At 31.6% G+C, this 16,932-nt stretch overlaps 1 protein-coding gene across 5 annotated transcripts in view; it reads left to right on the top strand.

Annotated features, from left to right (window-relative positions):
- Positions 1 to 12,458, top strand: part of LOC100251457 (uncharacterized) — a 38,560-nt gene extending 26,102 nt beyond the window's left edge. For all 5 annotated transcript variants that reach the window (XM_010657629.3, XM_019222694.2, XM_019222693.2 and 2 more), the window contains 5 exons: positions 8,007 to 8,081; positions 8,608 to 8,729; positions 8,807 to 8,882; positions 11,154 to 11,213; positions 11,911 to 12,458. In XM_010657629.3, the coding sequence (XP_010655931.1) occupies positions 8,007 to 8,081; positions 8,608 to 8,729; positions 8,807 to 8,882; positions 11,154 to 11,213; positions 11,911 to 12,039 (462 nt within the window). In that variant the 3' untranslated portion in view covers positions 12,040 to 12,458. The remainder of the gene's footprint in view (positions 1 to 8,006; positions 8,082 to 8,607; positions 8,730 to 8,806; positions 8,883 to 11,153; positions 11,214 to 11,910) is intronic.
- Positions 12,459 to 16,932: the final 4,474 nt, after the last annotated feature.

Raw genomic sequence — 16,932 nt, 5'->3', positions numbered from 1 at the left:
TTCCCTTACTGAACTCTCCACTGGAAGAAGGATGGTTGAAAAATAAGCTTGATGTTCAAGGAATGTTACATCCATAGTCACAATTGTTTTGAGTTGGGGGATGATAACATTTATACCATTTTTAAGAGGGAGAATACCTAAAGAAAATGTGTAAGGGCTCTTATATCTAGTTTGGTTCTATGATGACCATGAATATGAATAATGCAATACATCTAAATACTTTAGGAGGAAGAATCCCAAAGCCCTTGAAAGAAGATCTTTTAGTAAGGCACCTTTAAGGACTTTTAAAATCAAGAATTCTTCACCAGTAAATGGTTTATGAGATGTGTGGTAGTTAAAAAACAGCTTTGGATTTCCTCCAAATATCGCCTATGACAATTATATAACCCATAGAGACAATGAGAATGGTCATTTTCATGAGTAGCGAGCATTTAAAAAATAGTGTGTCGTCTCCTTGGCTTTGTGAAAAGTTATATTCCCTTAAAGACTTAATGAATTGCTCAAACCAGACCTTAGGGTATTGTTTAAGACCATATAATGATTTCTTTGGTTTTCACACCCTCTTATTGTTGGAGATCCCTTCAAATCTAAGTGGAAAATCCATATACACTTCCTCTTCTAGATTTCCATGCAAAAAGCCATTTTTAACATTAAAGTGGAATAAGTTCCAATGAAGATCAGAAGCTAGAGTTAAAAGAATTCTAACTCAATTCATCTTAGCCATGAGAGCAAATGTTTCTTGGTAATCGATGCCAAGAGTTTCAAGTGTATCCTTTAGCTACTAATCTCACCTTGTATCTCTCAATGGAGTCATTGGCCTTATATTTGATTGTGAAAACCATTTGCATCCCATGGGTTTCTTTCCACTAGGCAAATAAACCACTTCCCAAGATTTATTCTCATAGAATGCTCTCATTTCCTTAAACACAACATTCCTCCATTTAGGATTTCCTAAAGCTTCTTGTATATTTTTGGGGATGGTTTTTTATGACAAGGCAGTGTTAAAGGCTTTATAGTCATGGTTTAGACAATGGTAGGAGACAAAGTAAGCTAGGGGATTTAGTATAGGTTCTAACACCTTTCCTATTGGCAATGGAAACATCCAAGTAAAATTTAATTAAAGAATTTGATGGAGTTGAAGGATTAGGAAAAGTACCATTCTCTAGAGATAGGGATTGATAATGAGGAAGAGAGTTAGGATTTATCACATTCTCTTCTTTTGTAAACCAAGTGAGTTTTTTGAATTCCAACAACTTCTCCATTCATTTCATTACTACTATCATTTTGTGGAGTCATAGGCTCAATTTCAAGGTTAGTATCCTTAACTTTTTCAAGATTTTCTAGGCTTTGTTGTTCTCTGCTTTTTTAGGTTGCATTCGGGTTGACTATCATTCAAGGTGATGAGATCATTTATGGCAGGGTTAACTAGACCAAGTAGAGATAAAGATGATGACAAATCTTCAACTCCCAAATTCTCCCCTTGTGTTATCTAAGAAAAATTGCAAAAAAATTGGCATCCATGGTGATGTGGTTTTTCCTAGTTGGACGATGAACACACTTGAAGCTTTTTTGAGTGGAAAAGTAACTTAAGAAAAGACACTTATTAATAGCTCTTGGATCCAATTTGGACCTTTGTTTACTTTGAACATGAACATAAGCAACACATTCAAATGTTTTTGATAGAAGGGACTTGAAAAGATTTATATGACGAAACATAGTTTTTTTAGCAAATCAATTGGAATTTTGATAACAATAACTTTTGAAGGCATGCAATTGATCAGCTATGCGACTGTTAAAACTACATCACTCTAATAGATTTTTGGGACATTTTTTGTGAACATTAAAGCTCTTTTCACTTCTCAAAGATGCTTGTTCTTTTTCTTAGCCACCCCATTTTGTTGAGGTATGTTATTGCACGAAGAAAAATGTACATTTTTCAATAAGGTAAGTCCCAAAATGAAATTGAAATACTCTTTTCCTCTATTAGTTCTGAGAACTAATACTTTTGCTTGGAAATGAATTTGAATCATTTTATGAAATTTTTTTTTAATGAGGGGGGCTAGGTAGGATTTTTCTTTTAGCAAGTAATCCAAGTGGTTCGCATGCAATTATCAATAAAACTCATGAACCACTTAAAACCATAGTAGGATAGAGTTGTGGAGGGACCTCAAACATCACTATTAATGATAGCAAAATATCTTTTATTACTCACAGAATGACTCTTTGACATCTTGCAAATTTGACATTGAAAACTTCAAGGTTCAATTTCAACAAATAGTTTAGGAAACATTAATTTAAGAGACATAAAACTTCGATGCCCAAACAATAGTGTAGTAACTATATCTCTACTCTTTTATTTTCAAAAGCTTTATAAACCAAAACCCTGGCATTTTCTTTCACTTTAAGAGTCATGTAATAAAGTCTTTCTCTCTCACCATTGCCAATCTTCTTCCCGATAATCAAGTCCTGAAAAACACAATGAGTTCAATAGAAATTTACACAACACTTGAGGATTTTGTGAAATACTTTGATTCATCTGCCGTATGATTAGAGGCCCCTAACTCAATGATCCATGGTATAGACAAAATATTTTTAGATACATTTAATTTGAAACCAATATTACCTGACTTGGAAAATGGGAGGGAAGGTTAGATGAAAATCTAGATTAACCTAGCATCTTGTATAATAGCTCTAGTTGATCCTTAGTGAAGGGACTTTTGTTTGATGATTGAGAGGTTGTTTTAAGTTCAAGATCATTTGCAACAGTCCCTTGGAAAGCTTTCTTGAAGGATGCCTTGCCCTCATCGCAAAGAGGTGGTTTTCCATTCAACTTTTAGAAAGTCTCTCTTGTATGCCTCAACTTCAAGCAATAGTCGCACCAATGATCATCTTTTGCTCCGATTTCTTTTGTTGCTAAAATTTGGAGTGATTGGGAAGAATTTGGGAGCCTCTATCTTGTTCAATTTTCAAAGCCAAGACTTCTTGAGAGATTGGACCCATTATAACACTCCTTTATCCTTCCTCAGCATTCACGTAAGAAACCACATAACTAAGACAAGGAATAGACTCTTTACCAAGGACTTTACTGCTTACTTCATCAAATTCTGGTTTCAAGCCAACCAAAAAATCAAACACTATCGCATTCCAAATTTCTGGCAAGGTTGTTGTATCTTTAGGAGTTACCATTTCAAAATGTTGAAGGAGATCAAGTTTCCCACCATAAGGCTATGAGGTTGTTGTAGTAGACCGTCATGAAGTGATCACGCTGTTTGGAATTATGAATGGTCGTCTACAATTCGTAGATGTGAGTAACGTTTCCTTTCTTTGAATAGGTCCATAATGCAACATCCCACACCTTCTTAGTCATTAAGAGATAAAGAAAAGGTTTCCTAATCTCTAGTTGCTGAATTTGCATAGAATTCAGCAACCATGACATGACCATTGAATTCTCTGCATCCTAGATCTAGAATTCAGGGTCTGATTCTTTCAGCTCTTTGATGGTTCCAAGCACATATTTCATCTTTCCTCTACTCATTAGGAAAAGTTTGGTAGATTGGGACCATGACAAAAATTTTCCATTTAATTTTTTTGTTGTAATATGAAGTGTGAAATTTTCAAAACTGATATCGATTTTGGATAGATTTGAAGAAGAATTAGACTTGGGGTTATTTGAGATCTTTGACATTATTAATGGAAGAAAAAGACAAATTGGTAATGTGGGCTAGAAAAAACATCCATGTATGTTCTTAAGTGGATTTAACCTTTTTGTATATGACCCTTGTATAGTCGAGGTGTTCAATCGTTTTTTATTAGATTTTTGTGATTGTGGGGAGAACTTCTCATCCTTCTCATGTTCTTTTTAACTATAATTAATACCTGTTTTATTTCTTAAAAAAAAAAAAAAAAAAAAAAAAAAAAAAAAAAAAAAGAAAAAAAGAAAAAAGAAAAGATAAGGCCAAAAAAAATTTCAAAAGAGAAATGACAATGGAGTCTTAGAAGAAGAAGAAATTGCTAGAAAAAATTATGGCTCTAATACCATTAAATCTGGAATTACAATTCTAATGATATATTCTTATTGATTTAATTGAATTATAACCTATTTATAAAAGTTGTACAGTGAGGGGGGAAAAGAAGAAATAGGCTAAGGAAATTAAAAAAAAAATTGTACAGTTACTCTAACTTTCCTATTTTACTGTAAATATATACAAATGTGATTTGATTTTCTATTCAAATTCCTTGATTTTAGTTCATAATCAAATCAGAAAAAATACTTCATGTTTTCCAACAGCCCTAAAGTTTGTAACCAGAGGTTAGAAAAATAATTGCTAGAACCATTCAAAGCTTTAAAAATGTCTCCTAGTTGTGTGTAGGAGGTTGAGCATGTGGGAGTCTTGAGTTAGCCGTGAAGAAACCTAAACTTTTTCGTATGTCGAGGCTTCCTATTCATGATTGCTTGAACCAGGACTTTCTTGAGGTTTGGCTTCAGAGTTAACAACATAGGCCTAGTTAGTGTGCTAACCAGGTCTATCTCTGTTGTATCCTCCTTTATTATTCTTAGAAGGTTTGCCATGAGGTTTCCAACATGAGTCTTGAGTGTGCCTTGATTTCTTGCAATAATCACACCACCAAGCCTCTTTCCCTTTCTACCACCAGATTGTGATGATTTGTTGGATTGATCACTAGTGTACTTGGCTGCAGCCGATGCCAAATTTTTGTGAGTAGAGGAAAAGAATTTTAGGCAATAAATAGACATGGTGAATGAAAGACCAAGGGAAAAGGCTATAGAGACCTGTGAGTAAAGTCTGAAAAATTGTGTTATTTTTCAACATAAAAAAGAGACAAAGACCAGAATTTTTTTTTTTTTTGGAGCTACTGGTGTTGTAGCAATGAGGTGATAGAGGCCAGATAAACCTGAACCTAGGAACCCTAGAGCTCTGATACCATGTATGATTTCTATTTAGGAATCTAAATTTGAATCAGTCATTGACCTATGAAAAATTACGTAAAGAAGGGAGACTATCCTATTTACAGTAGCATGCTAATTTTAGGAATACATATGGTGAATGATTTACAAAGGGAAAGAAACTGTAAAAATGGGAAACTAAAAACAAGGAAAGATAAAGTACAAAGTAGGATAAAAAATAAAATATAATTAGAATCAGAAAATGCTCCCCTCAATCAAGCATATATTCAGGCAGAATCAGGCTCTAAATTAGGCACTTTCTTAACATCTTATAAAATTGGTTTTTCCCCCTTAAAATTTTCAAAAGCAGTTAAAATGTGTTCATATCATACATATAATATTTAATGTCATTTGTCACATGCATCATAAGACACAATCAAGTTGTGATGTAAGCATATTGTACATACAAAACACATGAAATTGTATGAATTGCATTTTGTACCATAAGTTTGACAACTATGATTACCCCTAGTTGGTAATGCCTAGCAGTACAGGGTGTATGTCTCCCTTGGTTCTTGATTTTACAATTTCATTGCTTTCCATCTCATAAGAGGGGCACACCTTTCATTTCATTGAAAATATCATCTGTTATTTATTTATTTATTTTAACTAAATAAGGATGTGGAGACCTATTATAAAGAAGTAGGTACCATGTGATAAACCTTTGAAGCGATTAATTAACAAAGTATAATCTATTTCAGATAATGAAAACTTGTACAATATGACTTTGTACATATCAAAACCCCATGGTTCACTAAGTGTAACCCATATTACAAGTGTTCAAAAACAAACATAGATTACATCATTTCTTCCTATAAATTACATCATTTTTTGCCTTTGTATCATTCACCTTATGATATAAAGGCAAAAAGCCTCGAAAAGACTCTTAACATGAGCAAAACAATATCTAATCAGCATTACATGTAAAACTCAAGCATCAATCTTACTAAAATGTCTCGCATCTTAGAGGGAAAAGGATAGGGTGAGTTCACAACTTAGTAGGATAGTTTATAATCATCCTATGTATATCCATGAAAACGTGAATCAAATTAAAACAAACATACAACAACATGCATTGTAAACTTTATATATAATTATGCAGTAATGGCAAATATGCATAAATGTTGCAGATGGTTCCATCTCTGCTTTGCCTCATCCATTCTCACATATACTGAGCTGATAATTCCCACCAATGTGCATATCATTTGTCCATGCTCTAAAAGGTGCTTTATCATAAAAAATGACTATTTTGGGACTATCACCTAAGGACAAGTCATATCCCGTGTCTTTTAGGAGTAATACCCAAGGGCAAGACCAACCTTATATCTTTTAGGATTAAAACCCAAGGGTAGGACCAACCCCATATCTTTAGGGACTAAAACCTAGTGGTAGAACCAACCCCATACACCCATATCAAAGTGTCTTCCTTAAGGCTTTAGGGATTTTCACCCAGGGACCTAGGGTCCCACATAAACAATATCCAATATAGTGCTACACCTTCTCATAGATACTTCCCACATATCAATCTGTCCTTTGGATATTATCTACCATTATTTCATATCATATTTGCAGTGTAACCATACAATGAACCATCTCCACAATATTGAAGTGGTAATTCCTCATACCAATTCATATTCAAAAACATTGCAACATTTTAAAACAATGATGCAAATATACTAAGAACACCACAACACATTGAAATGCTTCATAAAATTATATTAAGTACAGAGATTTTCAATAAATACTTTAGGAAAAGAAAACAAGGATACATAATAGAATGATATAAAATTTCTTACCTTACACCGACTTCTCCTTTGGAACTCTTCTATGTAGACTATTCCCCTTAGTTATTACAAGAAACTGAAATAAAACAATATACTTTAGGTTCTCCAGCCATAAAAGAAAACTACACAAGTATGGTTTATGACATTTTCCCTTTTTGCTAATTTTAGAAATTTAATGTTGATAATTTTGTTTCCGCTTTCTCTATTCTATAGGAAGTTTTAAGTCAAAATTTAAGGTTAGTAAATAACCCCTAAGCCTAATCAATTAGCATGCTCCAAGTGCACAAATAAGCTCAAATAAATCACATAATTTATCAACCCTATTTACTATTATTTCAAACCAATTATTATTTTATTAATTAAAGCAACTACACAAGTAAGCATGTTGCTTCTTCCTTTAAAAGAGGCTTAAATTAAAATGTTTAAAACCCTAATTAACTTTAATTTATAACTAAAACATGATTATAACTAATTAAATTTAGTTTTCAAATAAACTTTATCATTTATTTGCTTCAAGAGATTGTTTGGAATTCAAATATACCAAAAACGCTAGCCTTTGTCTCCTTTCTCCCCTTCTCTCCTTCACTCTCTCTCTCTAATTTGTCTCTCTATGCCCAACAGTTTTCCACAGAGATTAGAGCTGCAAATGAAATCAAGCCACTCTTTTATATATGGTCTAAAAGCAAGCATGAGGTGGCAAGCCTTAAGGCCACAATATTTTCCAAATTGCACTTTATCCCCCTACTTTTAACTTTTTATGCTTTTACACCTATCAATCAGTCCCTCAATTCCTTTTAATTAAAATTAACCCTCATAGAGCTAATACACGAACTTAAGCTACTAATTAATCATAATTAGCCTTAATAAAAGTTTAACTCATAATTAAATATGATTATGTTAAACTAGTTTTGACCTCTAATTAAACACATTTAAGGTTGAGTACTAACATAATTATTATTATTTATTTAATTACTACTAGGTATTATAGAAAAGGTACTTCTATTTTTGCAATTCACCTTTATTGCTTTTTTGGTGGTATGTGCCCCTTTTGTGGATGGCATCTTAACAACTTTAATGTGGGAACTGGTGAGGTTATGGTTACATTGCATGTTTTTGAACATGTTGGGAATGAATTTGCTTGTGGATTTAGCAGCTCTATTTGAAGGTTCCTTGGGTATGCTTTATTTAGATTGACTTGCAACTGCAAATCGCGTATGATGTTTCTTTTGTACAATAGATCTAATATAATCCTTTCACAGGTATCTGTTGGTTACTTCCTTGCAGACATTGGAATGATTTTTTGGCTATATCCTTCTTTGGGTGGTATAGAATATGTAAGTGTATGATCTACAAATACAATTAAGCTGAGCATATTTCCTTTCCTTCAATCAACCGTGGATTCAATACAATGAATTTTTATACTTCTCTTTCTTTACTCAAACCCCCTGCATTGGTCCTATTTGTTATGTCCTTTAGTTATTATTTTCCTTTTTGGCTGATTCACCTTCATTCCGATTAATAGAATATGTTGTTAAAATCTCATTATAAGCAATGGGGCGATGAAGTTACTGACCTTGACCTCTAGATTTAATCTCTAAGATAATTAAACTCAAATTGTTTGTACTTTCTTGACATACAGGTTAAAAGTGTCCATTTCACCTGCGTTTGTAAAATTGAATGAAATTTGGGTTAATTAAAATCAGGGTGAATCTGTAATTTGGATAGGAAATATAGAATGGAAATGTAACAGATTATCTAATAATATGTAAATTCTTATAGTAAAAGCATGTAATATTTCTATACAAAGGCCTGTCAATATGACTTGTTACTGGCATGTAATATTGTAACATCCAATTTCAGATCGTCCATCACTCTCTTTCTGCAATTGCTGTAGCATATGCTATGATGTCTGGAGAGGGGCAGCTTTATACATACATGGTCCTTATTTCTGAGGTTACGACTCCAGAGATCAACATGAGATGGTAAGTTTCAGACTAGTTAATCTCTTCTAAGGCTTTCTTTTAAATTGGCTTTGATGTATTCCCTGATCCATGTGAAGGTACCTTGACACAGCTGGTATGAAGAGGTCCAGTGCCTATCTCATTAATGGCATCGTTATATTTTTTGGTTGGCTGGTGAGTTAAAGGTGTCACAGTATGAGAACATTCAATTTATTAGTTTCAACAATCAAGAATACAAAAGGACCCATCAAAAAAAATAGAATCAAGGATACAAAAGGTTGAGCTACCCATTTTATATCATCAGCCAAACTTTTGATCACAGAATTAGATCTCATCCAATCCCTTTGATATCCACTGTGGGAGAAGGGCACTCATTTTTTGCTAGTGGGTATTATTGCTTTAAGTTTGTTCAGTCCTGATTATTAAGCTTCATTGGCATAATATAGGCGTTTATGGTTCTGGCTATCACTGAGCTTTTTTATAATCCAACTATGTCAAATAGCCAGTGCTGCTGATTTCAACATTTTGACTAATAAGAACAGTTCATGTCACATCCTTTTTGTGCTTGCACTTTGTTTATCTGTCCTACAACTGAACAACATTATCTAGTTTCAGAAAATTTAAAATGATATGCTTGTCTTGTAAGTTTTCTGACCTAACTAAAGAGTTTGAGTTTTAGAATTTGGTCAAGCATGGATGAGTGATAATAGAAGAATAATTCTCATAAAGCATTAAAATATGTGATGCTAAAAAGAAATGTTTTAATTTCGAGAGCATATCCATAACTAGGGTAGAGTTTGGTGGACTTGATATAGTGACCTTCCAGATTGCAGTAATAATTTCTATCAACCATGCACAACTCACGAAGTAAGCATCAAAGAGGGATCATGATCCACCGTGTGATGAGTCAATAACTTGATCAAGTTGAAAATATTAAATATATTGTTATTGCAGTCTTTCAGTTTCAATAAGATACTTTCCTTGAGAGTTTTTTGTGGATATTTAGAAAAAGACTGTGCAAATTAGATGGGTTAAACTCATCAAATCAAGTTGGCTTTTGCCTACTTGACCGACTAAAAGTGCATTTGGCAGTATTTCTATTTGAAGTGCTTTTTGTAAAAGTGTTTTATTTAAAAGTGTTTTTAGGTCAATTATCTATCTAGTGTTTCTGTAGGAAGCATTGCAAGTGAATTTTCAACTTTTTAAGTGCTCTCTGAATTTTGTCAAATGTTTTATTTTTCTTCAAAAACATTTTTTATACTGAAAGCACTGCCAAACGGATGTTAGGAAGGATGGATTTGTGTTTGTGCCTTTTTGATGATTACATGACAAAATGGGAGTGGTCACTTAGGGTTACTAGAATTAGTTTGTGATGCAAGCCAATCATAGATGCTTGGTATTACTGAGTGAACAAACCACCAATTCCTTCACTCTTCTTTTCTTTTGTTCCCTGTTACTTTGGACTCCTAGAAATTCCATGAGGTCATGGTTGATAAAATCATTGGTAGGTCCTGTTCTTGTCTTGATGATACTACACATTGCACCACACTGAGGATTCACAGGCACTTTACTTTCGGCCAAAATACTGTGTCAAAACGATACTATGTGGGTGTGAGTCCATCAAAATAAATTTTAATAATAAATGAGGGAATTTTTAAATCAATTTTGTAATTGCACCATTTTTTGTCTTTCTTATTTTTTTTTATAAAATTATAATAGGTAAAATTTAAAGATAGTCTTATTTTTTTTTAAAAAATATAATAGAAAAATTTTAAAAATAAATATAATAATTAATATCATATAAACTTTAAAGATAACTATAATAATTAATATAAAAAAGACAAAATTTGTCAGAAATTAAATATGAATGACATATTTAATCAATAACTAATCTATTAGGAAATTTTTATTAGAAAATCAACAGAAACTTTTAAAATTTTAATCTAATCAAAATTTCTTGCTATAATATTCTCTTAAATATTTTTCTCAGCATCCTATTAATATATATATATATATATATATATATATCAAAGTAAAATAGCCTTAGCATCTTATTAAAATAAAAATGATATAATAAATATAATCTTCAATTACAATTAACCATGTAGTATTATTTATAGATGACTTACACTTCTCTTAGTGTACTTATATTTAGTGTTAATTTGTTTTTCATCAATACCTTATTCAAGTACGCACAACCCTTCTTGAGATCTTTTCAATTGAATCCCTGTGTCCTAAGATTTTGGGATGCAAAGGATTAAATACCTTGATGCATACCCTCACTTAATACTTGTACCTGAACCTATGCAACAAAGCACCACACGGCCAAGTGCTTGATTTGCAGGACACCTATCTATGCAACCTCATGACATCATTTTGTGTTATTCCTGCAGTAACTTGTATCATTTATTGGACATTCTTGCTAAAATAAATTATGGATTGCAGGTTGCAAGAGTTCTTCTGTTCGTTTACATGTTTTACCACGTATACTTGCACTATGATCAGGTAATTGTAAATGACAGAATTTTCACTTGTCAGGCTCTATAGTCTGACATCTAAATATATATTTTTTCTGTTTGCTCCAACTAGTCTGGCATTCGAAATTGGTAAATTATCATTCCAGAACTTTCAAGAGGTCAGATATTATTTGACTTTTTTCATTGATGATCTGTTTAGTTGTTGAAAGCAGTGGGGGAGGGGAGGGGGGATGGAGGAAATATTGAAATTTTGACAAACATTCTAAACCCAAACAGTTGGAAGATCCACAGGTTCTTTCCTTTTTCTCAGTTCCATTGGCAGCCCAATGGAGGATGACTGTGAAACCCTACCTTATTGCATATGTTCGTGAATTGTTCACAAATATAAATAATAATGCATAATTTCTGGTTTTTCATCTGTAAAATTCCTGGATACCTTGAAATGGAAAATTGTGACCGCCTTCGCTTTCTGATGTTTATTTTATGTAGTTGTTTTGCTGTAGCGTGTGCCGATTTTCCCTACTCTTGACTGCTTTCTGAATTGTTCCTGAAAATCTTGTTGCATCTCACAATCGGTTTTCTGAAAATTTCATGATGTGTTGCTAATTGTTTTCTGAGCTATAAATCTCTGCTGCCAATAATTCTGGAATCATGGATGGTGTATAACTTCCAAGTTATAATTAATTTCATCTAATGATTTCAAGGCCACTTGATTTGGTTGGCAGGTCAAGCAGATGCACATCTTTGGGTTTTTCCTAGTGTTTATGGTGCCAGCAGTGCTAGGTATCATGAACTTGATGTGGTTTGGGAAGATTATCAAGGGACTGAAGAAGACTTTAACAAAGAGGCAGTGATGGGCATTGTACATACAAGATAGTAGATTCTTCCCCTATGTCAGGTTTTATTCTGTGCATTCTTCTGGCTCTACACGGGGCAAGAAGAATAGAAAAATGGACATCTGACCATCCATGTCGACGGAAATCCAAATGTTGTAAATGAACCCTCTGCTTCGTATATGCCATTCCTTGCCCATATCCACAGCGTCTACCTTCTCACTCAATTTGTGTATGTGGGTGTGCTTTGTCCATGGCCTTACTAGCATTTATGTTGTCCGCTCTTAATTTCTTCCAAAATTCTTTAATTTCAACTTCTAGGTGCCCTAAGTTGGATTTATCAGGCAGGTTAAAGGCCTTTTGAGAAAAAATTATTATTTTTAAAACATTTTTTCTTATAAATTTTATGGTATAAAAGTACTGAATTCCCTAATACTCAATCGATTTGCTGGGAGTGCCCAATTAAAAGTTCAATTTTAAGCAAAAGTTGAATGTAATATATCCCCATGAATACAAGATCACGTGTTCACGCACAAACTAGGCCTTTACACATTCATAAAATTTCAATGTTATGTTTGGTTGGCTGATGATTCTCATGTTTGGTTTGTAGACCCTATCCTTTGGCATTTGTCATACCATGTTCATGACTAGTTCATAAAAGGAATAAATATGTATTTTATTTTCATATTTTATATTTTTTAAAATAAAAAATATATTTCATCCCAGTTTTCATTATTAAAAAATATATATATACAAAATCTTTATCATATTTAGTATTATTTGAAAATTATTTTACATCTTATAATTTATTAAGTAATTTTTTCATTTCTCCATGAATAATATTTTTGATTAAAATATTTAATATTTAAAAGTAAAAAATATTAGTTTGTGCTATTAAATTGTGTTATTTGATTAAAAGGGTCTTTTAAAACCTAATTTTTGAAATTTAACCTTCTATCCTTTTTTGGCATCATTTGGACAAAAATACTCTCATTATATTCTTGTAAAAATAACCTTTTTTTTTTAAATCAACATGTAAATACTTGAAATAGAAAAGGGTATTTATGTCAAAAATGAGTTATTTTTTCATAAAAAACATGGGATGAATTAGATTTTCGATTTAAGGATTATTTCATCCTTTTTAACTAAATATTTCCATTAAATTTATAAAAAGAATTATATATATATATATATATATTATAATATTAAATAAAACTATATATTAATATTATTTTAGTTTATACTATACACATTTTTTACATTCTTTTCTTTTTTGAATTAAACATTTAATTTTAAGGTAACAATTTTTTGCTTTGCATTTAGTCATAAAAGAATAAATGGAAGGAATAAATTTAAACTTCATGAGATACATATATATTACTAATTTTGGAAACTTAGAATTTGAAGATTAGTTTTTCTCGGTAAGATTTTAATCTTAAATTAGTAGTTTAGATTCATTAATTAGTTTGAAAATTTTAAATATAATTTTGGGAAAAAAAATTTAGGTTAGGTTTTGCTATATTTAATTAAAAATATATATATAAATATATTAATATTAAAAATTAGAAAAATATGAATATGGGGGATTCATTGATTAAGATAGAGAAAGTTGGGTTGTTCCAAAAAAAAAAAACATAAATATATTTGTTGGTTATAGTGTCGGTCAATAATAAAGGAAAAGTTAGTGTGGAATTGAATGGAACAACTATAATGGAAGAATAAAAAAAATAATAAAAAGGCTATGCTACAAGATATGACATGGTATTGGAGTAGGCTGTGCATAGGACGACCAGGACAAAATGGTTTTTCATAAGTAAACTATAAGATGACTTGTACTTGTGAAAACAAAGTTATTGGAATGAGTAGATCTATGAAATCAATAAAGGGAAATAATATATGTCAGAATGTAAAAATTAAATAACAAGAAAGAAAATAAGCATATCTAAGTTAATATTAAAGAAAGAAAGAGTGAAAGAAGTTGAGATGTGTGCGTGTGATAGATGATTGAAGAAAATAAAAAATGCACAATGTGTGTGTAGGGGAGATGAAAACTTAGATTATAAGGGATTGGAGAAACAAATTTATAATAATAATGAGAGAGAATGACTACAATGGAGATGAAATGCTATATCACGCTTAGATTATAAGGGAAATTTATAATAGTAACAATGAGAAAAAGAATGACTACAATGGAGATGAAATGTTGTATCATGGTAGTATTGTGGGAAATAGAGTAGATAGGATAACTGTACTGTGAAGAGATTATAATAATAATAATAATAAAAGTTACTGCATAGGTGTTGCGTGGGATTATCCTAGTGCTTGGTGTTGGAATGAGATTTCTACTTGTATAAGATGATTGTTGGTTTAAGTTTAAATGAGGAGAAGAATAAAATTATAATAATAACTAGTTTAGTTCAAATAAATAAAAAGAATAGGTTTTTCTTTTATTGTTTTAGTTTAAACCAAATAAAAAATTGATAGATTCTTGGGATTAGATTTAAGAGCAAGAGTTTTATATTAATGTTGGTAATTAGTCCATAGTAATAGTTGTTGTTGTTTATTTTTTTTATTTATTTTTATTTTTTTATATTTTAACTTATGATATATTAGGTGAGGATTAATTTCTTAAGTGGTAAATTCTTTAAGGAATTTGAGTGCTTCTTTGAGATAAGGGAGTTGATGTAGATTTTATAAAAGAAAATATTTCTTTCTATATGTTATTTCAAATTATATAAAATGTTCTTTTGTTTATCTACATGGATCAAATACATTTTTGCATGAAAAATATATTTGATCATCTTTGATTATTTACAAAAGAAAAAAACTAGAGATATCATGTTTGGTTTTCATAAGTTCGAATAATGGAATAAAATTATTTGACTCTACTTTGTTTAACTCTAGATAATAGGGGTATTGTTATATATTGAACTTTACATTCTTTTGTGAGAAATGTAATTGCATTGACATATGACCTCTTGATGTTTCTTAGAGGTTACTAGTATTAGTAGAGTTTGATTTCATTCATTTTAAAAAGGAACAATATTTGAGGCTAGCTACCCATTTATAAAGGCTCATCTAATCAGACATCATTTATTATTTGATAGTTAGAGTAAAAATATTTTGAAACCATTTGATTTGATATGAAATTTATAATTGACATAAATATTAAAAATGTTGGTTGGAAAGTTTTGAATTCTTAACATGTTCAAACTTCAAAGATTTTTATGAAAAGGATGATTAAATTGTATTTCCTTATTTGTAATCATATTTAAAAATTTTGATCTATTACTTAATGGGCTTTGAGTTCATTCCCTTTCATTGACCAATTTTCAAGTACTTTTAGTTTGATTGAGGAATGATGGTTAGGGTGGGAAATTTGTCTTTATTAGAATTTTGGTATAAACTTCTATTTTGGTACTCCATTTAAATGTTGGAAATCAATTACTATTTGAATTGTTTTGGTAATAGCAATATGAGTGATGTGTTAGTTTTGAGGAATGTAATATGTTTTCCTTACTCTGAACTGGAATTTTTTAATTAGTAATGTTGAAATAAAACCCTTAAAAGTAAGACATGATGTAGTAAAGTTAGACTTGAGTTTCCAAAATTCTATTTATTAACGATATTAAGATTTATTCGAGCATTTAGGCTTGCATCATTTTTATTGTATATGACTTGAGTGTATTAGAAGTTGTATGAAAGATTTAAGTTATGATTTTTTTGCAAGTTAATGAGTTGTTTACAACCGGTTTATGGACTTGGGTAATTCATCTAAGGTTGTAGTGCATTACCTCATAATTGGAGGGAAGAGTTGGAAACCCTAGATCTCTCTGTTCCTTATCCCACCCCTAGTTAGGTATATGCAAATCTTCCTAAGGCTCTCTAAATCCTATGCACAACATAAAAAAATAGCTTTTTAAAAAACTAAATTGGATTAAGAATGTGCAACAAAAAACAAAACTTGAGATTTGTACGTTCCCAAATCTGTTCCATGTAATGAAAATGAAGATTGTTATCGTAGGAAGTCTCATAGAGTCAAAGTCTTCTACCTAATGACTCGAACCACGACCTTAGCCCATTTTCGGTGAGGGTGAAAGAGGGTAAAGACTATGACTTTCTTTCTTTTTAGAGGTGGAAGATAACTCTATGGAAAAGTTATGAAAACCTTAACCCTCAAGGGGGTATCTATAGGGTTCCATTCGGTTTGAGTGATTTGAGCCTACTAAGGGCTTGAGTCACTTAATCTACCCCAAATGAGTCCTAATTAATTAATTAATCCAATAAGGCCTATTAATTAATCAATTAACCCAATCTAAAAACTTTGTTCACTTACCCTTATGCAACCTTGTGTGATTACCAAAATGCCTTTATGCACAAAAGTGAACCTAAAGCCAATCCAACCCTCATAACCCATGCCATCATGGTATATTCAATATTGTTAGGAATCCTAGATTACTCCGTTCCCATGCCTTGGATCTCGTAAGGTGCATGCATCTATCCCAGGCTCTCTAAATCTATCGCAGTGGAAAACCAGGTATTCAAAAACCAATATTGATACCACAAAAATCATAGATTTAAAGAACAAAGTCACATACATTTGATCCAGATGTTCCTGGACTGATTCTAATTAATGTAGATAACTTCAAAGTTGTAATGGATCTCGTAAACACCATAATCTTTTGCCCGATGACTCCTTCTTGTGCCTAGGTAATAAGATGGTGGAGATCTCAAGGGTTCTCTCTCTAGACTATAGGCAGAAAATGGCAAGACAAGGAAACCTTAACCCCTAAAGGAGTATTTATAGGCTTCCTATTGGGCTTAAGTGACTTAAGCCCACCATGGGCTTGGGTCACTTAATCAAGTCCAAAAAGTTGCTAATTGATTAATTAACCAGCCCATTCCAAAGATACC

The sequence above is a fragment of the Vitis vinifera genome, chromosome 10 (genome assembly GCF_030704535.1).
Source record: "Vitis vinifera cultivar Pinot Noir 40024 chromosome 10, ASM3070453v1".
Taxonomy (NCBI): Eukaryota; Viridiplantae; Streptophyta; class Magnoliopsida; order Vitales; family Vitaceae; genus Vitis; species Vitis vinifera.
Note: the sequence above shows the minus strand (reverse complement) of the source record. Positions and strands in the feature narration are given on the sequence as shown.